Source organism: Salminus brasiliensis, chromosome 12 (genome assembly GCF_030463535.1).
Source record: "Salminus brasiliensis chromosome 12, fSalBra1.hap2, whole genome shotgun sequence".
NCBI lineage: Eukaryota > Metazoa > Chordata > Actinopteri > Characiformes > Bryconidae > Salminus > Salminus brasiliensis.
The window spans coordinates 9,432,157-9,457,686 of NC_132889.1; the positions used below are offsets into that span (position 1 = coordinate 9,432,157).

Here is a 25,530-nt window from a genome sequence, read left to right on the forward strand (position 1 = left end):
TTTTAAGCATTTATTTTTTTTAAATCTATTCACAGGTCTGACTTTATCATTGTAAGAACATCTAAATCTTACTACTAAATAAGATCTTTCTAGAATCTTTCTAGATCGATCACAAAACGTGTTCACATTAATTAAGTGTAACCTAATCCCTTTAAAGATACAATCTAATAAAACAAAATCTGCCTTGAATTAAGTCGTGTTTTCTAGTTATTTGTACTTGATCATTTTTGAAAAACAAATCCGACACCATCCACTAGATCAGTCCCAACTGAAATTAGTTGGACCACATTTCCATGTTTCTTGTATTTTCTTTGCTTTGCTTCATATCTCTTAATCATAATTCTTGGAGAAATGTCAATCAACCATTAATTGGCAGCATTAACATTAATTTTTCATTTCTATACGTTTCTTGTTGTATTCCTCTAACATTGGCAGTAGCAGTGTTGAGTTCACAGCTTATGAGTAAAAGAATAAAACAAAACACCATCTTACTGTTCATATGAACATCATAATTGCTGTGCCTTCTTTGCAACTGGATTGTTAGGTTTGTTTCTTAACGTTACTCGAATCTTTAACAGTGCCTGTCCAATGTCTTTCTCTCAGGCATTTGTGGTCCTCAATAAGGGTTTTGACTCTTCTTCTTTGTTCCATTGATGTCAGCTGTGGTCTCTGTGTCCTTCCCTTTGTTGGTGATGTTTTTTACAATCCTGTTTATCATACCATTGAAACATATTAAAGTTCTAGTCCAGGACTTGGGGAGATAACATAAACAAACACAAACCAGCAAAGATGTGACTAGAGTTAAACCACTATACATCAACATGTACATAACAACTCATTTGTCAGGCTAAAACTATCAATATAGTGCCAGGCAGACATTACATACAAGAACATACAAGATTTACAAGAAGTACAAAGCTAAAGAGAATGTCTAAACAGCAAGAAATCCACAGTATCCCAAACAGCCTCAACAAAACCGTCTTTGGCAGGCAAATAGATAGGGCAACGGTGCTTTTTCAATGACAAGGCTCCTACAGTGCAGCCAACGAACACACACAGTACTCTAGGATCTGGGACAAGTAAAATATGAATGTCTAATTAGTCCACATAGTCCACACACTTCGTTATATATAGTCTTTTCCTTTATGTCTCAAATTTCCACGCTTCCAACACTTTACTTGATCACAGTCTTTGACGTGTGAGAAGAGGAGTTGCAAACATAACATCTCTTCTGCTGTCCAGAATAAGTGATTTTCCCTGAATATGGACCCATTGAAATTGAGTTTGGAATTTGTATGTATCCTCCATCACTGCTCTTTCTTAGCTTGACTGTATTTTTTTATTTCGTACCACAGTCCGAACTGGTCAAGTAGTTTCTCTGCCGGATGCGAAATGTCACAATATCTGGACAATTATTGGTCCATGCCCCATCCGCTACTCTTCCAGTCCAAGACTTTACCAAAAGGTGAACAATATCCTGGGGGGTATAGAATGTGATATTCCATTCTCTCCAGAAATCCTATTCACATCATATTTTGACATATCACAGAATTTAAAACAATTTCAACAGTTCCTGAAAATAAATTATTTCACATTAAGTCATCCACAAGGTGTTATGTGAATCACAAGGTGCATTTACATTTATGGAGCTGACGCTCTTATCCAGAGCGACTTACAGGGTTACCTGTATTACAGAGGTGGGCCAATGTAGTGTTAGGAGTCTTGCCCAAGGACTCTTATTGGTGTAGCACAGCATAGTCACCCAGACTGGGAATCAAACCCCAGTCTCCCACGTGGTGAGGTAGCTCACTAGCAAGTAGTGGTATTATCTGTTGCGCCACACCAACCACCAACCACCAAGGTAACACAAGTTGTCAGTCTAAACTCAGACTCTCTTGTAGAATTGTTTTTAAAGAACTTTATTAAAGTGTATTAAAGTGTTAAAGTGTTTTGTCAAGAGGATTTAACTTTGTACACTATTCAGTTCAACATATATACACAATTAATTTGGCATTCTGTACAAGTTGCATCACATGAAAACACGTGTAAGATGTTTCAGAGATTAAGATTACATAATTTGTACACGTGATCATAAGTTTGGGAAGTGTCACATACACTTCAATATTTCCCTTGGTAAGTTGTGTTTCTTTTTACTTTGATATTTTTGTTTTTGTTTTAGCTTGACTATATATTGTTTTATTACTTTGTCCCTTGAAATAAAAATTCAAGTCATCTTGGCCCTCGTTACACATTTGATTAACTATTACACAAATACATATCCAAAATAATAAACTTTTCCAGCAGTTCATGTTTAGATTAAACACATTGTAAAAGATTTTTCTGTGTACATTCTAAATCCAAATCATATTGTTTGAACTGTTCCAAAATTTCTTTATATCTATAGCAAGTTATGAGCAAATGGCCTACTGTTTGTTTGTTTGTTACATTCTGGCATTGGGCAGATGTTTTTTTCACTGCTCTAATGGGCAATTTTCCTAAAGCAGCTAACCACGTTTGATATGTCAGATGTCCAGAGATAAGACTGCATATTAGCAGAGTTAATACATTATTTTCTTTATCATTACAAGATAAGATAAGATAAGATAAGATAGTCCTTTATTAGTCCCGCAGTGGGGAAATTCCCAGTGTAACAGCAGAAAGGGATAGCAAGACACTCAGTTACAAAACTTTAGATAAATAATTTACACTATACAATCCCTAAACAGTATAGCACTTACATACTTATGCTCACTTCATTCTTTATATATAATTTTATTTGACAAATCACAAGTTTATATTTACAAATTTATATTTGTCAATAAAAGCCGGAGTTCAATTTATTATTTTTTTTTTTCCCATTCCAGAACATCACCAGTCCATGCATAAGTTCTGTTTAGGCTAGAAAATGCATGTTTACAATAATCAACCATCAATTTTAGACAAATAAAATAATAGACAAAAACTTAAATAGTTGATAAAATAAGTGTTGATTAACTATATTTTAGATTTAATCTTTTCTGATTCTTCTGATATGTGTGGTATTTTCTTTTCCCAATTATTCTCCACAGGGTTTTGGTTATTTATGTAAATTTCCAACACTTATGTCATCTTTAACATTAATATTTACATCATGGTCTTTCATTTTATTTTATATTTTCTGATTCCATACCCCAATCCAAACTGGCCTAAAATCTCCTCAGCTGGCTGATGAATGTCACAGTACCTCGATAGAGACTGGACCACACCTTGGTCTGCAACTTTTCCTGTTCAAAACTTCACGATAAGATGTACGATGTTCTGTGGGACAGATGGTGCCATATTCCATTGTGTCCAGAGGTCTTCGCTGTCCTCCTACTCCACTTAGAGCACACTGCGGGTCTCCTCTTAGATTAGACCGGAGATACGCTTGACGCCACCACCATGAGCCAGATAGCAAATTGCTGGCTTAGTGATACCCTGGATGTTATTACAAAGCACCCTACGATGATGCTTGGCGCCTCCTTTTCCAAGGCCTCAGCTTGCCCATGGATTCCATAACTGATTATTTTACATATAGATATTTTAGTTTATATAAATATATATATTATATATAAATATTTTTCCATTTTTGTTACTTCCCTTGTAGTGTTCCATATAAAATTACAACAAAAAATTAGCAGTAGGTGGAAAAATACATGATAAGGATATTATTTTGGCTAAAATATATAAATTACTTTAGTTTTAGTTTAGTACTTTAGTTATTTTGTCATGTCTCAAATAATTTATTTATTTTTATAACTATACTATAAACTCTTAAAATCTTTAGATTGTGGGTCTCAGGAATATTTATTAAGAATCTCTTGTTTAAATCACCTATCCATACACTTACATTTAGATGTATTCAAGATGGCACCTGAATATTTTTCCTGTATTGTAAAGTTTTCCAAATTATATCAAATTCTTCCTTTGATTTAATAGAAACTGTCATCACTAAAAGCTGAAAACTTTTCTGTCTGCCATTTGACACCTTGTAGTCTGACATTATTTAGAATTTTCATAATCAAGGGACTTCTTGCTAAGACATATGCAGCACTGAGTGGGCCTTGTTTTACGCCTCTCATTACTTTAAAAGATTGTCATTCATACTGATAGATTTATTAATATTTTCACACATATACTTGATGGTATCTCTTACTTATGGTTTATTCAGCATCACTCATCTTTTGCTCTAATCGATTGAATATAAGATGTTTGTTTTTTATATATACAGATATGATTTTGGCCTCTCAATTTGCTCTTTCTTAAAATTGATTGCTAAATAATCACAAAATAAATCAATCAATCTGAGATTTCGATATAGACATTTTTTCTTGTCTTCATTTTTATTTTTTCTTGTTATTATGTTAATATACTGCTATTATTGTTATATTGTTTTATTTTTTTATTTGTTTTCCATTACTCATTATACATACAACTTACATATATTTAAAATATATAATAGTTCTAATTTGATTTTTAAGAATCCATAATTCAATCAAACATTATTTAAGAATATTTTTAAAGATTTCATTCAATTTATTTCCTCTTTAAATTCTAAAAATAATGCATGGCTTTTGAGTGTTTGTGTGTTATATTTCCAATAATGTTTTTCCTATTTCATCTTTACAATGTAATATATAATATATATAAATAACTGTAAAATCTATTTTTGCAGGATAAATGATCCTAAAGGAATCTTTTTAAGTTTTCAAACTTGACCGTCTTACAGGTTTTTACTGTATTTTCTGAAATTCTAATGAATTTTATCTGTTATTGTATTAAAATCACCACATACAATATCAAAACACGTAATATGGTTTTTAATTTATTTACAAAAATGGGATTTTTCTTGCTCTATCTGGGGCTGTATACACACTTATTATTCTTCTATTATACTATATTATCTTCCTACCACACAAACACATCTACAAACATTAAACTTCCTAAAATTAATTCCCTTTTTAAATAAATATACCATTCTTTTGATAAAATAAGATTCCTATTGAACGTATAGCTAAATCTTTTTCTGAGTAACTCTGAACTTCGACTTCTTTAAAAGTAGACAGTCTGGTTTCTTGCAAACACAGAATATCTAACTTTTCATTCACTAAAACATTAAGCTTCTTAGATCTATAAGCTTTTGATTGAATTCCCCTTACATTACAGCTAGCAACTGCTATGCTGTGGAAACCCATAGAGATCCATTAAAATGTACTTTTCTTGATCAAGTGTCCAGAGCTCTTCATACATTCTATTTCAGATGGTGAATTCCATTTCCCTTCCCTCCGCACTCCCTTTCCCTTCGTGAAATAACTTTGACTGCCACAGCTTTCTCTAGACTTTATGCCATTCATAGTATGCAAATATGCAAATTCAGGTAACTCAGCTTTGTTTAATGAAATGCCTGGAATAAAATGGCTGGCATTCACATAGAGAAAAAAAAAAGTGGTCTCGTAATTTTCTCCAGAGCTTTTTTTTAGCAGGAAAGATGCTTGCAGCACGTGGCTATTACAGAGACTGGAGGAGGTCTCCCATTTGGCATTACATCCGCACCCAAAATCTTTCAAAGAGAAATGAGCACGCTTCTGAGAGGTCACTCGGGTACAGTGGCAGTGATGGATGACATTTTAATCTACGGTATGGACAAACAGGAACATGACCAAAAGCTCAGTGCGGTACTTCAGACAATAAAGAAGTCTGGACTGAAGCTAAAATGCCAATTCAAGCAGTCAGAAATCCAATACTTTGGACATGTTATCGGGAAGGATGGCATCAGACCAGACACGGGCAAGTCAACGCCATTACGGACTTTCCCACTCCAACAAACGTCGCTGAACTACGCCAGGTCTTAGGTATGATTGACTAGTTTCTACCGGGGCTGTCTGCCGTTCTGCATCCTGTCACCGAACTGCTAAGGCGTGATGCTTTGTCGGTATGGGGGGATGCCCAAAGACAAGTATTCGATCAGGTTAAAAACCTGCTAGTTTCTGCACCTGCTTTAGCCTTCTATGATAGCAGCAGATCTACAAGGGTGACTGGCTAGATGCAGTGCAGTGGCCAAATTGATTTGCTAGCAGTAAATTCTGCTCTCTATACATAAATAAACCCCAGATGCACACATTTAATTTATCCATCAGAGCAATAACTATACCTAGTGGTGGAAAAAGGGTCTACACTATACATTCCACACATTACACTATGCGACATGCAGGAGCAAGTGAACTGCCTAATGCCAAGTCATATTGGCCAGGGACGTCTTATTCTAGAAGTCATTTTACTTTTCACTTTCGTCAAAATGTGGTTTTGTTTACATTTCGACGCTTTTACTGTGAACAAAATTTTAGATATACGTGGAACTCCTAACACGAAATTAAGAGGTTGCGTGTGTGCACGGAGTAGTCAGTAGGTGGCAGTAGTTACTTGTCGCTAGTTTTCAGCCTGTGTCAGAGTCATAGAAGAAAAAGGAAGCATGTTTTGCCACATGAGTTTATGAAGGAGGAGAACATTTCTAACATGGCGAAAAACAGTTTGAATAAGTCTTCTGATCAGCAGAAGAAGGGCAATGAAAGGTAATCTGTGTTTATTGTATAGTATACCGTTTAGTAGTAGACGAGTCGTGTCGTGTTTCAGCTGTATAGTAAAATGACATGTAATGACAATGCTGGTTATTAATTTAGTCTCACACTGCATTTTCAACATTGCTGCTAAAACAATACACATATCTATGTGGGTTATCTGTGTCCTAAAGGCGATTTCTTCACGAGAGCAAAACAGATCGGTTAAGACAGTAATTGAAAATGAAATGTTGGGATGCCGTCAGTTCAAGCATTTCCGTGAGTCAGTCGATCAGTTTAAATAGTTAAACAATTGTTTAAAGGTTTCAGTCAATGTTTTTCGGATTTCCTTGATTCCGATGCTCTATTTGTGGTCTGCAATATATTAAGGCGTTTAGATGTGTCCAGAATAGTGATCAGAGCTAAAGATGACTTAACAATGACTGAGACCGTTGTATAACATTTATATACATTTTATATATAACATATATATGTAAGTAAATATTGAATGAAACACCCTAATTGCCTTCTATTGCCTATAACTTAAAGCACATCAGACAAAACTATGTAAAAATAAACTTGTGCATGTTTATAAAATAGCAGTGTTAGAAACTAGGCTACAAAACATCACTGCCTGAATTGTTTTAAAATCATGATGTGACACTGAATAAATGAAAAATCTTTTTATTAATAAAACAATGTAAATCTTCACTGGGTTTTGTTTTATATTGGTTTGGCATTACAAACTGACAAAGACAACAAAAAGGAGACATATCTAGATATATCTGTTATTGGTTTGATCACGTATAGGTACGTATAGGTACATGTATATGGTAGTATTTGACAAATCAAAGGCTACTTCCTGCTTTAGAGTGTTAGGTAGATTTTCTTTTTGGTATATAGTAATCAAAAGTCTTCATAAACTGCTGTGTGTTTTCTGTGGGCTATCAGATTGTTTACTGTTGCTAAGCACATCAGGTTTTCCAATAAGCTTTCCAGCTTTGTATTGGCTATGTATGACATTTTAATAATGATTTATTTCAGTATCATGATATAATGTAGACAGAGCTCAGATGCAAACACTAAATTAGATTTTTATTATTATTATTTATACCTTTTTTTTGTTGCCAAAATCCACCACTCTTTGTGAGCAGAGTGGCCACTTGTAAATTTATGAATATGTTTTGCTTATAAAAAGTGTGACACTCTTTCTGGAACTTAACAACACAATTGAATCACATACTTGGATGGTTAGACTTTCAGAATAAGGTAGGAAGAAAGTGGGTTCCTGCTGTGCTTCACTGGTCTTCATTTGAAATATATATATATATATATATACATAATGCAAACTCATAGTTAAGATGTGTCACTTCCACTAGAACTTTCTTATGCACATAGGAGTAGGTTTGGGACTGTGTCAACGGGGGAGGCGTGGTTTTGATCATTTCTGCTCAGAGCATCTTTGCAAGGTTGTTGTTTTGTGTGATAAGCTGTAAGATTTTGTCTGTATTATTATTATTATTATTATTATTATTATTATTATTAATAATAATAATAATAATATGACTTGGGAGGTCAGTTAATTATATTCTAAACAAAAATACAGACTATGCTGATGGGAGATTTCTAAACATATTTCTGCAACAAATCAACTTATGTTGAACTTTGTACTGGAAACCAGTGGAATATTAGATTGTACTGTAAGCATATGCTTGAGACCCTGTTTGCTTTGAAAAGCTTAGTCTAATAATAATTACAGACTAATAATAAATAATTACAATTACTGTATCATGACTGAACGAACAGTACTAATATAAAGGTGGTGGTTTAAAATATACTCATAGTATATTTAAGGTGAGGTGTTTGACATATGTGTGAAATAGTTTTTGACATCTCTAGTTAATTACATTTATTTATTTATGACAAGTCTAGTTTTATTATTTAACTTTCATGTTTTATGTCTGTTTTATGCTTTTGCAGCAAGAAAATGCAGAGGAAAGATGTAAAACCCAGACCAGATGAACATCTGGAGCAGATACCTTTTCGTCTGCGTGAAATTATGAAAAGCAAAGACAAAATGAAAATGGGATCCAATAAACTAAAGAAAATGATGAGAAGTATGAGTTGGAGAAGTTTGGTGAACTGTATCCCTTTTGTTTAATTATGAGTTATACATAAGTTATACATAAATATATTGCATCATATATTACAAAAAATCACTGGGGGAAACATATAAAATTAAGCAGCTAGCCATGCATTTTGACTTTACAAATGTTTGTGAAAGAATGGGTCGTTCTTTTACAAAGAGCTTGCAGAATTCCGACATGGCACTGTAATAGGATTCCATCTGTGCAACTTTCCCTCCTGGCTTTTCCGTGATTAACTCATGGTAAAGTGCAATAATACCACTAAAGTGCACAGCAACTTACAAAGTGGCAGGCCAGCTGCAAATAATTTTGAATGTGATGTCATAACAGCTCCTGAAAAAAAAAAATCAGTGCAGTGATATTTAATTCAACATTTTATACACGTGTGCTGCTCTAAATCAAACTAACTAGAAATAATTATGTTATAATGTACAGTTGGTCAGTGCTCCAGAATTACTGATGTATATTGCTGGTGTCCAGTGGAAAATATGTATTTCCTTTTTTCTTTCTAGTAGACCAATAGAAATGCTTTAAATTACTTATAATTATAAAACAATTATATTAACTTTAATTCAAAGTTAAGAACATTTTTGCATTCTCCTGTCATGTTTTTAATTGGACAGTGATGACTGTGACGTCAATATATAATCTTAATAATGCCCAGCCTATGGTCAGAAAACTACCACAGTTGTCATGCTTTCATTGCAATATTAATTTCAATGACATAATAATAACTTTTGTTTGTGTCTATGACTTTAGACACAAACTCCGACTTGCAGACAGAAACAGCTGTCGATATTCCAGTTCCACACTTCCGCAGAAGGAAACAGGAGTCAGAATCTACTTACCTGCAACGCATGTCTCGAGAAACCCAGCATGTTCTGTTCCTCACCAACAACCAGATGGAGAGACAGCCTGAGCTACAGCTGGAAGAGACAGAAACAAAGTCAAACAAACAGAAGACTGAAAAAAAGAAACTGTTAGTTTCATACAATACACATATGTTTACTTCCATTTGTCCTGTCCTGACACTTGTTCTTGATAATGTTACCATGTTATCATGACGCCTATTATGTTTGTGCTATTGCATATAAACTGCCCTGTTTTTTTCCTCTTTACTGTACTTTCTTATTCGTCTTTTCAATTCAGGTCTGATAAAAGAAGACTGGAGCGGCTACATAATAAGAAGCGTATGCAAAAGGAGGAGAGAGATGAAAAAGAGATTTTTGTTGGTATGTACTGCTTTTAAAACTTAAAAAGTGTGTATATATATATATATATATATATATATATATATATAATTTTTTTTTATTATTATTATTTTACCATTTGGTATCTACAAATGTATTTTATTATTGTGTCATTTGTCTTTTTGAAGACGAAGTCCAATTTGGAGAGGTTGCTATGGAACCTCCTGCACTGACTGCCAAACCAAGAAAGGCCCCAAGAAAATCTCAGGTAGACTTAATTTTAAAGACTTATTTTCAATTAGGGATTAATAGAGTGTTCCGGTATACACACAAGAGAAATACACAGAATACTAATACACAGAATACTGCCGCATTTGAACTTGTGCTTAAGGGACAATTTGCCAAATATTAGATGTGCTACATGTGTATTTTTGATTCTGTGTTCAACCACTATGTTTGGATGTTTGTAGTAACCCATTTTACTCAAAGAGATCACTGAAGGTCCTGTTCTGCCATGGAATTCATGTCTGTGTATGAACTTCAGACCACAACTTCTGTTTTTTGAGAATAAGTAAACACAGTTATTGTATTTACATTTTATAAGTCAGTGTGTGTGTGTTCCTTATGCCTAGTTCAACTTTGAACATTTGTTTCTTTTTGCACTCTATTTACATTCATAAACAGATGCAGACTAAAACAGTGAGAAGCATATTTTAAGACATCAACAGAGTGATTTAAGATATCGGCTGTGCAGAACTGTGACCTGAGTGGAAAATAATGAATAACCTGTATACCACCAAAAGCATGTAGAAAATGAGCTGTGATCCATGGGTCACACTGGTTAAAAACTCACAGAAACCAGTTGCTGTGTCATTTGCTGCTTACACATTAAAACCAGCATTTAACCATGTATTGAAAGCTAAATGAAATTGGTCTGTTTGGGGCAGTGGTGGCTCGGAATAGTTTGTCACGCTGTGCTCCCGTCAACAGTTTGCTTACAGAATTTAATATTATGTTTTGTGCTTTGACAATTCCTCTAGGGGGCATCCAAGGGCCTTCTTCTGAATTCTCTACTTGGCCAAACTGCTTTATCAACAGCTAAGCCATCTATGGCAAGGCAAAGAATGATGGAAGAAGAGCGTGAGAGAGTGGTGCAGGCATACCGACACCTGAAGAGACAGAAACAAGAAAGACAGGAGCAACAAAAATGCAGGGATAAGCATTCTAGGGGGGACTTAGTGAAACAACAGTCTAAGAGTGAGTGAAATGTGAGAAGTTCAGCAAATATTTTAAAAAGTGTACTGACTTTAAATCATTGAACTCATCTGCTGCTGTTGGCAAGAGGAAACACCTACATCTATAGCATTGTTTCCCTCACCAAATACGAATTTGAATTTTATCTGTGGAGATGTGTCAGAAGAAAAAGAATGAACAGGTCCAGTTTATTACTGATAAGATGTAATGATTGTTTTTATGAATCATGTTTGTTTTTCTCTGTAATATAAAATCCTTTAATTAATTTATGTTGACTTTCAATACATAAGGATGTACTATGACAGCCTTTATTTTGTGTTTAAGATTATGTCTGTCTTAAAGTGAAAGTTCTCACTGAAATGAAGACATTGGTGTACCTTTAAAATCTTGCTTCTGCACTCCTGGATGAATTTAAAATTAAGAGGCAGATGTTAAACGTAAACATGGTTTTCACATATGTCAAATAACCCATTTAAACAATGTAGGTCATGTTGTTAATAATTATACTACTACAACTAATGATAATCTCGTTACACAGGCAGTTTTATTCAGGAAACCACTTAAGGTCAATTAAAATGGAAACCACTTAAGGTCAATTAAAATGTTCATTAACAGTAATAAGAAAGTCAAGTTGTATATTGATTAAAATATATATATTTGAAAAATATTTGAATGGTAAAAAAATAAAACAATTATAATTTAAAAGTAATTCTTAAATAGTTCAAGCTGACTATAGTAAAAGGTAGAGTTTCACAGAATGGAACTATGGTAACTAAGGATGCACCGAATTGGGAGACAATATTCTTCCAGCTTCTATTTTCCATTACGTATACACACACAACCTTTTTTTCTTTCTTTCTTTGGCCTGCATGTATGGAGATTCATTTCTGATTAATTACAAATGCAGTAAAGTGAATAAAATAGATATTTAGCACAGTAGGCCATCATTAATATCAACTGTATTATCTAATTAGGTTGTAGCATACTATTGCCATTCTCCTTTTATGATGTGTTTGGCAGGACTATTGTTCAGGAAGTGACATTTAATGCAACGCTTAGTTGCATATATTTTGCATGTACTGACATCCTGCAGTTTCACTCATTGTTTCCTGCAAGTAATACAAAGACTTTATTTCTATTATATTAGAAGGTCATTCAAAAATGTTGTTTTATCTTAAGTCATCTAGTTCTAAGGGGGGTTTGATTTTAGTGAATGTGACCTCACATTGAGAATAAAAATTCAGTAAATTTAGCTAGTTTAGAAGGGCAAAGCAGGGAACGGCATATTTACATGTGTGGATCTGATACGTTTCCAATTTTCATACAGTTATTCATATTACATGTCATTTTAACAAATTCGTTCTAGTGTTTGGTGAGATCATGGATAAGTTGCAAATCATGCAAAATATGTACAGTGAAACTGTACCTGCATGGAAGAAATTTGGGGGTTATATAGTTTGCCATTGAATACACTGTTTAGGGTGTATTATATGAGTGAATGGTGAATAAGCTATATGAATTGATTAGTGAAGTCAAGAAGTTTTTAATGTTATTCCATCTGAGTACAAGTGGAGTGAAATTACATTTCTCCAGGACCATGGTGCAATATGGAACATAAACAGTACAGTACAGACATAAAAATGCAAACAATATACACAGCTAAAACAATACAATAAATAAAACAGACAGACACGGTAGACAGGACAATGCAACGCAGACAGCACACAGTACTGAATGTGTGTGGTGGGAGTAAGATGCAGAACTACGTAATGTGCTATAACAAAAAGGTATACGCTGTCAGCTTATTTATATGTACATTTAAGTGTCCGATTGTTTGGTTTGAGTAGCCATAGTGGGGGCGGGGCTCCGCAGGAATGTTTGTGTAAACATTGTTAACTGTAAACTGGTTGCAAGTCCACATGCTGGTGGAATTTAGGGAGCACTGACTTGAGATTTTCATGGTTAGAACCTCCGGCGACAATAAACAGTACGTCTGGATGTTTCTTTTGCAGCTCACTGATGGCTACATAAAGCTTGTTCAGTGTGGCACTAGGAGCACTGACTGGAAACTAGCGCCGCGTTTTACACCATTTAGTGTTGATGTAAACACGCAGGCCCCCAATCTCGTTTTTTCGCACCATTCAGAGTCTCTGTCCGCACGAAAGCAGAGCAGGTCGACAGAGCGACAGAGTGCGTAGTGGAGGTTATAATCCATGTTTCCACAGCAGTTTCGGAAATCACGCTGGGTAGCTCAATTGATTCGGAGATAGTCCAGTTTGTTCTCCAGCAAGCAAATGTTTGAAAGCAGGATTGAGGGAACTGCTGGGCGTCTGGGGTTAGCCGTTAGCATTGCTTGTACTCGGGCTCGCCGCCTTCTGTGTCCTTTCTCCCCGCCAACAGATCGTAGCAAGCCTAGCACGCATAGATCTTCACGCAGTCCATCTGAAAGCAGATTGTGGTTGATTCCTCTTCTGTAACAGGGTCTGGTGTTGGAAGACATTGGTGCTTATTGCGGTAGCCATATTAAAAAAAAAAATAATAATAATAATAACACTACTTTTGTTGTTCCTGGAGTGAATAATAAATAAATTAGGGGTAGTGTGCAAATTATGCAGTGTGCAATAAATATTGAATCCAGTCTTCAGATTTCAGATTCAACTTTATTTTGGACCTGTCCACAGTACATTCTCTTCTTTATTTGATTTGATTAAACTTTCGAACACTTGATATGTGTATAAAGTTTCTGTATTTTTTATATTTTTTACATTTTTTACTTTCTTTCAGTTTTGTACTTAACTCAGTACTTTAAGCTTTGCATTTTCTCAGTACATGATCAGTAGTGGATATAGATTTCTTTATGAAACGAAAAATCACTGTAGTATGTAGATATGTTTGGGTTTCTCAGAGCATTGTTTTATTTACCATCACTGTGTAAACCTGTGGTTTCATGGGGGAAAACACATTCAGATAGTATTAGTAATTCCAACCATTCTATAGTTGATAGCTCTCACCAGAAATGTTTTCATTGGAAATATTTGTCTTGTGCTTCTGTCTTGTCTTCTGTGTCTCCATCTGCTTCCTCGTGGACCTCATATATATTGACTTAAGTTATCCAATGACATTCTTTCGAGGGCACAAGGATAGATGACCAGGGCACCATGCCCTTAGTCAACATCATGTATTTTACTCATTAACAAGGAATGTTATTTTAACACACATACTGATTCTGACATGATCCAACTACTCTGTTTCTAGCCAATCTATGTTTCTATGTTGGTAGCAGACAAATACTACAAAGTACAGGATAGGGGTACTCCAGGATTGAAAACCATCTTGTTTTTGGGGGGGGGGTGCTTGCCACCACAGTTCAGTGGCATCTTGCCAGGATGTTTTCAATGCAGTTTGGTGATTTTCTTGTTTTTCTTGTTTTTCTTTGAATTGTTGTAGTAGTAGTAGAGTATTTGAGTAGGAAAATCTACAACTACTTCAGACCCCAATACTCTAAGAATGATGTTTATAACCTGGGGTAATTCTTGCCCATAAGCTTTCAATGACTCTACATCAAAAGATGCAATGTAATGAGCTACACTGGTCAATACCTCTTTTATTATACCTCTTTTATAACAATTTTACACTCTTAGAATCATATCTGTGCATGTCAGTTGGTTTTTAATGTGTCTTAATGGTGGTGCAGAGGGATATAGGCAAATATAGACTGAGGGATATAGACTGAAATTACATTTATATATAAAGACCACCATTAAAATATTTTTAATTGAAAAGATGTAATGCAAGTACAGCAAAAAAAAATGCATGCATGATTTTAAAAAGTGAAATGTCAGTGTAAATGAAATGAAAATGTCAGTGTAAATTTACTTAAGATTTGATAAGATAAGAGATAAGATAATCCTTTATTAGTCCCACAGTGGGGAAATTCTCAGTGTCACAGCAGAAAGGGATAGCAAGACACTCAGTTACAAAAATGTAGATAAATAATTTACACTATATACACAATATCAAGAATTGACAAGAATTTAAAAGGCAATAACAGTATTATTTACAGCAAATGACTTAATTGCACATGTGTGGGGGGGGTATTGCACATGGTATTTTTTTTATGCACATTAGCATTTAGAGGCATTTTGGAAAGACAAGCAGTTTGTAATAGTGTAATAGTTAATAGTTTGTGACATATTTGACAAATGAACAAAATATGCAATTATGTTGGCCACTGTGACTTTTATACAAGGGACATTTCCTCACCACTAATCATATGCAACATATGCAAATTGTTTATCTCCTAAATAAACAACAGTCAAAATACTTTCCATAGAAAAATAAAAGTCTCTATACAGTTATGTGTCATTGTGAAGAAGATATAGATCCAAAGATGAGCAAAAAATAACTTGGATTTACCCTGGATCAGTTAGTTCAATTTTAATTCCCTTAAGATAAACCATTTAAAAGATAAGACAATATTAAGCAAAGTTCACAAAACTGAATAAAAACTGTACATTTCTGTGCTTATTTAAATTGTGTTTTAAACCAGTTTGGACCACTCCACAGAACAGAATTCCAAAACATCTGTGGAGCGATAAAACAAACCTGAAACTTTTCGGGTATGTTTGGATCAGTGGTATGTCTTCCAACAGGACAATGATCTCAACCATACCTCAAAGTCCACCAAGGCTTGGGTCCAGAAGTCCTGGAACATTCTGGAGTGGCCGTGACAGTCGCCTGACTTGAACCCAAGAGAAAATCTTTGGTTGGATTTGAAGGCGGCCATGAATCCAAGAATACTGAAGTGGTGGCTATTGCCCATGAGGAGCGTTACCAGAAGCTGTTTCATCACGTTTTCAGCAGGTCATAACAACTAAAGAGTGCTCTACTAAGCACTAAATATGCTTATCATGAAGGGACTGAATAATTCTGAAACTTCAATAGTCATTAAAAGTGCAATTTTGTGTTGAGAGAAACCACTTGATATATTAGTTGTGTTGAGCTATTTACATTGTTTATTGAAAACAGCTGAAAGTTTGTACATTTTTCTGATAAACATAATTTGGTTGAATAATCTGATACCATACATTCTATATTGACATTTCTTGGCAACTATACCTTACTGTTAATAAACTACATTGTTTGGTAATTGCATTTATGGTTATTGCTCTTTAATGGATGGCCTTCTGTGGCTTATATCTCTAGCTGTTGTTTAAGGCAGTATGTATTCCTACACTTTTGACATGTGTCCTGTTGGTGATAAAGTTTATCCTTCTCTAGGCATAGAACTCTTGCTGGCTGGAACCAGCGGTGGAGCTGTTGCCTTAAGTAGCACACCCTCATGAGACATCTGAGAACAGAAAATAACAGATTCATAACATGGAAAGATTAGCATATTTCCTAGTACATGTTTTACATAAGAATACTCCCTTTTTAGATATTACATTCATCTACGTAATGCCTTAGCCACCCAGTATACCAATTAACCAAAGTTCCCTGGCTTGAAATCCATTGATATACTTTCAAAGTATCCTAAACAAGCAGTTAGTGCTTAAAAGGTTTCTAGTACAGCTGAATAAAACAATTTATTATTGCTTTTCCACATGGATGAGAAAAACAAAACCTTCTACAAATTTTTCATTAGGTGCACCCTGTATGTATACTGCTGTGGTCTTACACATTTATAATGCCATACTTACTGTGCCAATAATGGGCTTTCAGTTATTCATTTAAACTGTTCTTATTCTGGGCCAAACAGGTGTACAATATTACTAAGTAATTACTTATTACTTAGGTTTTCTGAAATCAACATAGGGTCAAAAGGACGTATACAGGGTCAATAAATACGTACAATGCAAAGAACATGAGGTTGCATCTTAATCAAATGATTTTATTGTCCCTTAAAAAGCTTCTTGAATAATTTTGGTGGGACATTTGACATTCTTCTTGGCAGGTAGTTTACTTAAATTTTACTTTTAGACACAGTCCACATATTTTAAATTGAGGTCAAGAAGGCTTTTATTTTGTCCGTATTGTCAGCTGCAAACTTCAAGTCAAGCTTAAAGGTGTCAATTTTAGTGGTGGTTCTACAGCGCTTTTATTTCTTTCCATTGAAGGACAGGGTAGAAGGGGTTGATAAATTGTGCAGGAAAGGATGGGATACAGTCATTTATTGCATTCCTACAAAACACACCTATGATGGATATATTTGATAAAATACTGGTCAAATACAAAATGAATGGCTTCAGCTAATAAATGATGTACTTTGCTTACTCACATTGCCTGGTCCTTTGGTTATGAGGGTAAGTTCAGTAGCCTGGTACACATGACTGCGTACCTCTCCATTATACCCACTATAGGGTGATTCCAGCCTCTTATCTGGAAAAGAGTACATTTATAAAAATGCCATGGAGAATGATTTAGAGAATGCTTGGATAGATTACAGTCTTATTTTCTTATTGCCAAGAAAAGATCATCAATCACAACAAAAAAACATTACTTGGGGAAGCTGATGGTTAGTCAAGGGACAATCCTATGTTCCCAGGGCCCATACATTACCTCAATCCTTTTTGAGGTACATGATCCTTTTTTATTGAGGCTAGGACAGTAGAGGGGTGGAATATTGCTTTTGCAAAAGTAGTTACTTATCTTCTCTCACTGCCAAACATTTATCAGTTATTACATTCCCCATTATGAATACCATCATTAGTATGATTTCCTTTATTTAAATTTCATAGAAGTCTAACAAGTGTTTTGTAGAGGGCAGGTGTCTGAAGCAGAGGATATGGGTGAGGGTGGGATGAAAGTTTTTGCAGGTGCAGACATTATTCTTTATTTATATTGTCATAAAGTGTTTTGTTAAATAATAAAACATTTGCTCACAAAAATTGTGTATTGTGGTGTTATATTCCTACCTGTATCAAGATCATGCATGGAGAAGGTCTTATTTCCTACGCCCATGCTCCGCTGACTATTTATCGTTTCTTTGAGGATGTTCTCATAGACTCTATTTCTTGAAGAATATTGCTGGCCTTCAAGGCTTTCTTCATTCACATTCTCAGTCCCTTGAGTCAGAGCACAGAGTGCAGGAATTGTGTACATGACAAGGAAAACCCAGCCATTGGACACCAAGGCTATGGCCAGTGTTGCATTGTCCCAGTCGGAATGTCCCAACATCTTGTTGCCATGAATATACAACACAATCCAAACCATCCAAATACAAATTGAGAGGATCCCAGTCAACAAGATGTAGAGTGCATCTTTCCGGAAGGACTTGTGCTTATGGGTCATTGAAAGCACGGCTATAAGTACCACAGCAACCAAGAGTACCATGACATAAATAAGTGCCATGGTGAAATCATTCTTGATATTGCAGATATTGGGCTTAAGCACCATGGCATTTTCCTGTGGCATCTGTATAATAATCATCCATTCTGTATTGATAATGACTTCCACCAGCCAAAGACCAAGCGCTCCAAGCCAGAGCAGCCATCCCTGTGGGTTTCTTTTTTGGTGATCAAGTAGTGCCAACCATAGACCATGCATCAACAGGCATGCGTAGCAACCTGCAAACAGCACTCCGAACACGAACCTCCTTGCTACGCAGGCGGTGCCGTCTGATTCCACAATGAAAGCAAATGATAATCCAAAGAGGCCTAAAGTGAAAATCAGGAAGCTGCTTTGCAGGGCCAACAAACTCTTCCTTCTTCTGTTTGTAATGAAGGGCAGGCTTGCCACCATGACAACCAGCAACACAAGGGAAGTCAAAATCCCAGCACCAGCAAACGCCTCCACCACAATGCCCCACACTGCCTTCAAGTCGCATAGTGTATAGTAGTGGGGTTCTATTGAGAATGAACAGCCAATTGGTGGGATGCTGGAGGTATTCATTGCTATTGGTGTAATTTCAGAAGATGTTCAGACCTACACAAAAACAGAGATTCTACTTGAAAACATCCTCCAAAATGACACTGTGTACCCTGCTGAAAATAGCTTGGCCAGCTCAAGCTCGCTGGTAGATCACCGTAACTGGTAGGGAAAATAGGGAATGTTTTTGTTTGAGTTTTATTGTTTAGCTGCGTCATCAGCGTTGATAGCTTGACCAAGCTGATTGACCTGCATGTACAAACTGTTCAAACCTTTATGACTGGCTTTATCATGCTGGTACAAACATACATTGTATATTCAGATACAGCTACTGCCTTTTTACAAAATGTTTTCATGTAAGGATTCAAATTCAGAGTGAACAGTGGCAAAAGTATTCAGTGGCAAAAGTAAACCTTTTCACATTTTGTCACCTTACAACCACAAACTTAAATGTATTTTATTGAGATTTAATGAGAACATAATTAGCAAATAATTGTGAAATGGAACAAAAAAAAAAGTATTTAACCCTCCTATATCAATACTTTGTAGAGCCACTGAGATTTTTGCCCTTTGCAAAATAGCTCAAGCTCAGCCAGGTTGGATGGAGAGTGTCTGTGAACTGCAATTTTCATATCTTGGCACAGATAATCAATGAGATTTAAGTCAGGACTTTGACTGGGCCATTATTACACATGAACATTCTTTTGTCTAAACCATTCCACTGTAGCTCTTTCTGTATGTTTTGGGTCATTGTCTTGCTGTAAGGTGAATCTCCTTTCCAGTCTAAAGTAAACCTCCAACAGGGTTTCTTCCAGGATTGCACTGTATTTAACTCCATCAATCTTGCCATCAACTCTGACCAGCTTTTCTGACCCTGCTGAAGAAAAGCATCCCCACAGCATGATGCTGCTACCACCATGTTTGACCGGGTGTGATGGTGTGTCCAGTGTTATGAGCAGTGTTACCTTTCCGCCACACATGGCGATTTGCATTTAGGCCAAAAACTTTGGTCTCATCTGACCACAGGACCTTCTTCCACATGTTTGCTGTCTCCCTCACATGGCTTGTGGCAAACTGCAAACGGCACTTATTATGTCTTTCTTTCAAAAATGGTTTTCTTCGTGCCACTCTTCCATAAAGGCCAGATTTGTGGAGTGCACAACTTATAATTATCCTGTGGTCAGATTCTCACACCTGAGCTGTGGATTTCTGCAGCTCCTCCATGGGCCTTTTGGCTGCTTCTCTGACCAGTGCACTCCTTGCTAGATGTATCAGTTTGGGTGGACAGCCATGTCTTGGTAGGTTTGCAGTTATAGAATACTTTTTCGATTTTTGGATGATGGATTGAACAGTGCTCCTTTGGATGCTCAAAGCTTGGGATATGTTTTTATAACCTAACCCTGCTTTAAACTTCTCCACAATTTTATCTCTGACCTGTCTGGTGAGTTTCTTGGTCTTCATGATGCTGTTTGTTCAGTAGTATTCTCTAACAAACCACCGACACCTTCACAGAACAGGTGTATTTATACTGAGACTAAGTTACACACAGCTGGACTATTAATTAAGTGATTTCTAAAAGCAATTGATTGCACTGGATTTTATTTAGGGGTATCAGAGTAAAGGGGGCTAAATACTTTTGCACGTCACACTTTTCAGATTTTTATTTGATTAAAATTTAGAAAACCATGTGTCATTTTTGTTCCACTTCACAATTATGTACTACTTTGTGTAAGTCTATCACTTAAAATCTCAGTTTGTGGCTGTAAGGTGACAAAATGTGAAAAGGTTGCTTTTGCAAGCCACTGTAATTTAGCTCATCCAAAAAAAACTGTGGGCAAAATAGTGAGGCCAAAATGCCATTTCCTATTTCCATTCAGAGCGTAGAACAATATGCATAGGGGAAACATACATTGGATACCTAAATTTGATTCTTTTTCCAAACTGCGGACAAGACTGTGACAAGAACTGTGCTGCCTATTAAACCCATTAAAAGCACCATTTGTTAAACCCACAATGTGAGTGGGAAATCCATTGAGTTTAGTGCGGAATGAATAGCCTGTTTACTACTGCTGTGTATAGCGTGAGCTAAGACCAGGCACTCAACCCTTTCATGCTGACAGAGGTTAGGGCCATCTGCTATTATTTAGTCCTATAATGTTTGTTTTTTGGGCACCACACTAGTGATTAAGGACCTGAGAACACAGTAAAAAAAAATATTTCTCTTAGGCTTTGTTTACTACAGAGCCTTGCAGTTTCTTGCTCACTGATTGTGGGGGAGCAGGGCAGGGGTTAAAAGTGTAAGGCTGGAGATTGCCCTTTTGCCCTTTCAAGCCTATAGCTGAACTCATTCAGATTGTTGGTGAGCTGGTGGTCATTCAAAAATGGGGCTTTCACACATTGTAGTTGGTAATCTCTTGGAGGCCTTTCCAAGCTAAAGTTGGGTTGTTTGCAGCAATGTGTTTTTTCTTGTTCTAAGACACAATTATAGATAAACATCTATCTATACTAATGACACAGAAACTGTGCATATTTTTTATAGAGCATTTTGAGTAAGCATTCACAGTGCAGGTTAGAAAAATACAAGAACCCTGGAATGTTTTAATAATATCAACTTTCATCCCTTTATATCAACAATCAGCTCCACCAAATATCTCCTGTAGCTGCACATAAGACTTGTATTTATCTGACAGATCAGAAACAACTTTCAGGAGGTGTGTATTTATCATAGACTACAATCTGCAGAAGACTTTGTTAACAGAAATACAGAGACTACAATGCAAGATGCAAAACATTAAACACATTGGCCAAAAAAGTTCTGGAAATATGTCCTGTGGAGCGGTAAGACCAAGATTAAGATAAAATAATCCCTTATTAGTCCCACAGTGGGGAAATTCTCAAAATGGTATCTTCCCTACCCTATGTCAAAGTGATGGCAAGAGCAAATATTTTTAGCATTGATATTTTTAGCATTGGTCTCGTCTCTCCACAGGACATATTTCCAGAACCTTTACAGTACCTTTACAAGTACTTTTTTGCCAATCTGTTTAGTGGTTTGCATCTTGCATTGTAGTGTCTGTAATTCTGTTAACAAAGTCTGAAGACAAAAAGGCATCTGTAAAACATGCATTGTCTAGTAACAGCTAAGTGTAGTAGTAGCCCAATCAATATGTGTAGCTGTATAGGAACAGCCTGAATATTTTTTTTGTGACACTTCACCCTACAGCAAAATAAGGGTCCCAAGCGAACTGATAAGTTTTGGGGGGTTTTTAAAGCAAAAAGGGAAAGTTTTTGAAAGTTCTTGAATGGCCAAGCAAGTGTATCTGATTGCATGCATTTCAATTGAGCATGCATGCCATATGCTAAAGAGACAAGGGAAAAGGCCCAAAATCAAGTAAGACCAAGCAAGATGAATTAATCCCCCTGTACACATACAATAAAGGACATTGAGTTAACAACAAGATTGGATTTTTTTTTTGTGAATTTGTGTTTGTCATTTTAAGACTTGGTGGAGGAGTTGCACAGTTTAAACAAGTATATTTTGACTGTGGTGTGGCTAAGGCCTAATCACATGCCTAAGTGGACATTTTGCTTCTTTTTTTTTTGGCTGTTGTCAGTCTTTAGCTAACACTGGGTTGGATCTGGTGTCTTGTAGTGCTGGCATTATCCGTTGGGCTCTACAATGGCCTCTGCTAATGTCAGCTAAACCTCCTTGGTCTAGGGACTCAAGTGTGGCTGCCGAACCGCTACTGCCTGCTCACCTTAGGTCATAGAGCACCGTAAGGAGTATCAGGGGCTTGTTCATGGTAGTGTGCTGAACTCTCCTCGCTTCGGTTGTGAAGCTCTCGTCAAGGAAGTCAGCTCTGGTGCGCGCTCTAGTTATCGCCAGTGTTCTGGTAAGCTAGCCCCGTCATTGTATCGGTTCTGTTGTTTGGGTTCGGCAGCGGATCCCTCAGCTCCGGAGGTCCAGTAAGTCTCAGAAGCGCCTGACCTTTCTGTTTCACGGTTTTCCCCAGGCACTGCCTGTAGGTTTAGGTTTTCTGTATCGTTCTGGCTCAGCCCTGGCATGCTAGCCTAGCCCTCGTCCCTCACCAGCCACAGGTGTGCTCTTTTGTTTGCCCAGTTTGGTTGTCACGTTTGTCTTTTGTTTATCGTTAACCCTGTTAATCTGTTGCTGCTTTTTCCTTGTTTTCTGCCCTGTTTGAGTTAATAAACTCTCTCGCCTTGGTCCATCCCCTGCGAGTGTTCTCCCTCATTGTCTGACCCAGTGGATCATGACAACAACCTTCTAGCCTAATATCATATCCATTGTTAAATAACTGCCATGTTCTCTAGATTTTATAATTATGTTTTGAAATTCATTAACTGAAAATAGCTTTTTCAATCTTACATCCTGCATGCCTAGACAGTTTTCCCATTCACCTGATAAAAAAACACTTATTATGAAAGGCTAAAGGTGAATGAAAATAATCTGTTATATATTATTTTATGACAAGACATATTTAATACAGGAGTAGTTTAGCATACAATTGTCTATAAATTATATTTGTTTGGATTTTCAGGATATGTTGTGGGTTAAAACTGCTTTTTAAACACTGAAGATTTTCTATGTAATGTTCAGTGTTTGTAAACTTTCAAAAGATTTTCTAATTTGTAATGGCCTTACTTGTTTAATGTTTCCTGTTTTGCACAATACAACTGTTTTTATAATAAATACATTTGTAAAAACTATTATCCCACAAACATAGGCTTACTGTTTTCCAATAGGTATCTGTTTGAAAAAACTATTGATAAAAATGCAAACCATTCTAATTTTTTTTACTGTGATAGTACTTACCAGTCAAAGAAAAATAAGCGGTTTATACAAGAAATTTGTTAGGGTCTAGAGGGTTTACGAGAAAAAGCTTCTGAATACAGAGTAAACAAATATTAAATACTAAACAAATGAATACTGAGGCATTTTTATAATTCTCTCATTTTCATTCAATGGCTAAAGATATTACCAGCCCCACTCTGATTTATATTTAATTATTTTACAGTTGTGTAATGTAAGACAGGATGGCATCAGGCATCAGGTTGTCACAAAAAGATAATTTAAGAGTGTAGGCTCGTCATCCATAGGTACAAATTCAGTTACACTAAACTAGCTCTGTATGATATAAACAAATACATTTACACAAAATGAGCTTTAATTGGCATTAATGCGCTATACATCACATTTCAAGCTACAATTGGTTTAACTGAAAATAGTAACTTTTTTCCTTATTGTTTTAAGTGTTTGTATAAAGTGTAACTAAAAAGCCATTAGACTGCATTTAGGACTAATCTACAACAAAATAAATACATTAATACATAAACACTTACCACAGGCACAGGTGAAACGGGTGCACAGAGCTATCCACTTCTTTTTTGAGGAAAACGTAAACAGGAGAAATATGAGTTAGTACCAAAGCAACAGTTATTTGTACTGTAGCGATATAAAATTTTCATATAGTGCTACATATAGCAAATTGTCCATACCAGCTCCAGCTGGCCTTTCACCACCTTCCAGAAAGTGAGCAAAAAATAAAGACTGCTCTGTATTGTAGTCATTCAAATGCATACTCTGATAGCCTGCAGCACCAGCTAGTGGAGCTCAAATGAAGTGTTGGAATGGTGGAATGTTAATAGAAAGGTTTCCAGCTCACTATACTTAGATTTCTTTACTTGAATGCCCCCTTGTGATGGCAGAATATGTCAAAAAGCACATCTTTAAAATATTTATTATTAGAACAACAAACAAATAAAATTACATATGAAGGGTTTTCTTCCTAAATTAATTTTTAAAAAAGTTAGTTGTGCTACACAAATTAGACATTTGGAGAACTAAAAAAAATGTTATTTTAAACGTATTTTGCACTATACATCAACTGTAACTTAAACCTATATATATATATATATATATATATATATATATATATATATATATATATATATATATATATATATTGTTACACATAGATCTACACCTTGGAATAAAACACTTCATACACAAAAAAAACTTAAACAAATAAACAGTTAGTATTAATTTTGTCTGTCGAAGATGTGAAGAAGTGACTTATTTAAACATCAGAAATCAACAACACATTCAATTTGACCAAGGGAGCCTAGATCTGCATAAGACCATATATATTTAATATTACATTTAGAACCTCCTGTTTTTTTTTTTTACCTTGCTTATCCAAAATGGCAACTTTCCAAGTGCTGTAAAACTTTCAATGGAAGTCAAACATTTTACTCCAAGTCATTCTGAACTCTTAAATGTTTGGGAACTCCCATTCTAATGAATGCATGTAGCTATTGTTGACACCCATTATTGACACCAATGTGAAATGCACACACAGCTTGTCTAGTCCCTGTAGAGAAGTATTGCAGATAAAATAGGACTCACTGGAGCAGATGAACATGAACCTATTGTCATCATGCCTTATGCCATTTGTGGAGGAGTATAAAGCCTTCTAGCAT

The 25,530-nt window shown here is 35.7% G+C and overlaps 2 protein-coding genes across 5 annotated transcripts; one reads left to right on the forward strand and one right to left on the reverse strand.

Moving 5' to 3' along the window:
- The first annotated feature begins 5,620 nt into the window (after positions 1-5,620).
- On the forward strand, positions 5,621-11,428 carry ccdc137 (coiled-coil domain containing 137). Of its 2 annotated transcripts, none has more exons than XM_072694324.1 (6): positions 5,621-5,870; positions 8,553-8,689; positions 9,479-9,698; positions 9,869-9,951; positions 10,098-10,177; positions 10,950-11,428. In XM_072694324.1, exons 2-6 carry the CDS (start codon positions 8,560-8,562, stop codon positions 11,172-11,174), a joined length of 738 nt encoding a protein of 245 aa, XP_072550425.1. In that variant the 5' UTR covers positions 5,621-5,870; positions 8,553-8,559; the 3' UTR covers positions 11,175-11,428. The 2 variants fall into 2 exon arrangements, with proteins under 2 accessions (XP_072550425.1, XP_072550424.1); XM_072694323.1 differs by lacking the exon at positions 5,621-5,870 and adding an exon at positions 6,466-6,587.
- Positions 11,429-15,045: 3,617 nt separating this feature from the next.
- Positions 15,046-24,590, reverse strand: LOC140573966 (G-protein coupled receptor family C group 5 member C-like). Of its 3 annotated transcripts, none has more exons than XM_072693615.1 (5): positions 24,547-24,588; positions 24,391-24,430; positions 18,078-19,086; positions 17,441-17,541; positions 15,046-16,513 (listed from the first exon to the last, which is right to left on the reverse strand). In XM_072693615.1, the coding sequence occupies exons 3-5, from the start codon at positions 19,051-19,053 to the stop codon at positions 16,430-16,432; spliced, it is 1,161 nt and encodes a 386-aa protein (XP_072549716.1). In that variant the 5' UTR covers positions 19,054-19,086; positions 24,391-24,430; positions 24,547-24,588; the 3' UTR covers positions 15,046-16,429. The 3 variants fall into 3 exon arrangements, 2 of the variants coding, with proteins under 2 accessions (XP_072549716.1, XP_072549717.1); XR_011980691.1 differs by lacking the exon at positions 15,046-16,513 and adding an exon at positions 17,663-17,933 and having other exon boundaries at positions 24,547-24,590; XM_072693616.1 differs by lacking the exons at positions 15,046-16,513; positions 17,441-17,541 and adding an exon at positions 17,578-17,933 and having other exon boundaries at positions 24,547-24,590.
- Between the last annotated feature and the right edge of the window lie 940 nt (positions 24,591-25,530).

Excerpts from the sequence above, each read along its gene's own strand:
- ccdc137 (XM_072694323.1), top strand. The coding sequence starts at position 6,508 with ATGAAGGAGGAGAACATTTCTAACATGGCGAAAAACAGTTTGAATAAG. Across the intron at positions 6,588-8,552 it reads CAGAAGAAGGGCAATGAAAG|CAAGAAAATGCAGAGGAAAG; the intron begins GTAATCTGTGTT and ends ATGCTTTTGCAG. Across the intron at positions 9,952-10,097 it reads TGAAAAAGAGATTTTTGTTG|ACGAAGTCCAATTTGGAGAG; the intron begins GTATGTACTGCT and ends GTCTTTTTGAAG.
- LOC140573966 (XM_072693615.1), bottom strand. The coding sequence starts at position 19,053 with ATGAATACCTCCAGCATCCCACCAATTGGCTGTTCATTCTCAATAGAA. Across the intron at positions 17,542-18,077 it reads CATGCATGATCTTGATACAG|ATAAGAGGCTGGAATCACCC; the intron begins GTAGGAATATAA and ends ACTCTTTTCCAG. Across the intron at positions 16,514-17,440 it reads TAACCAAAGGACCAGGCAAT|ATGTCTCATGAGGGTGTGCT; the intron begins GTGAGTAAGCAA and ends TTCTGTTCTCAG.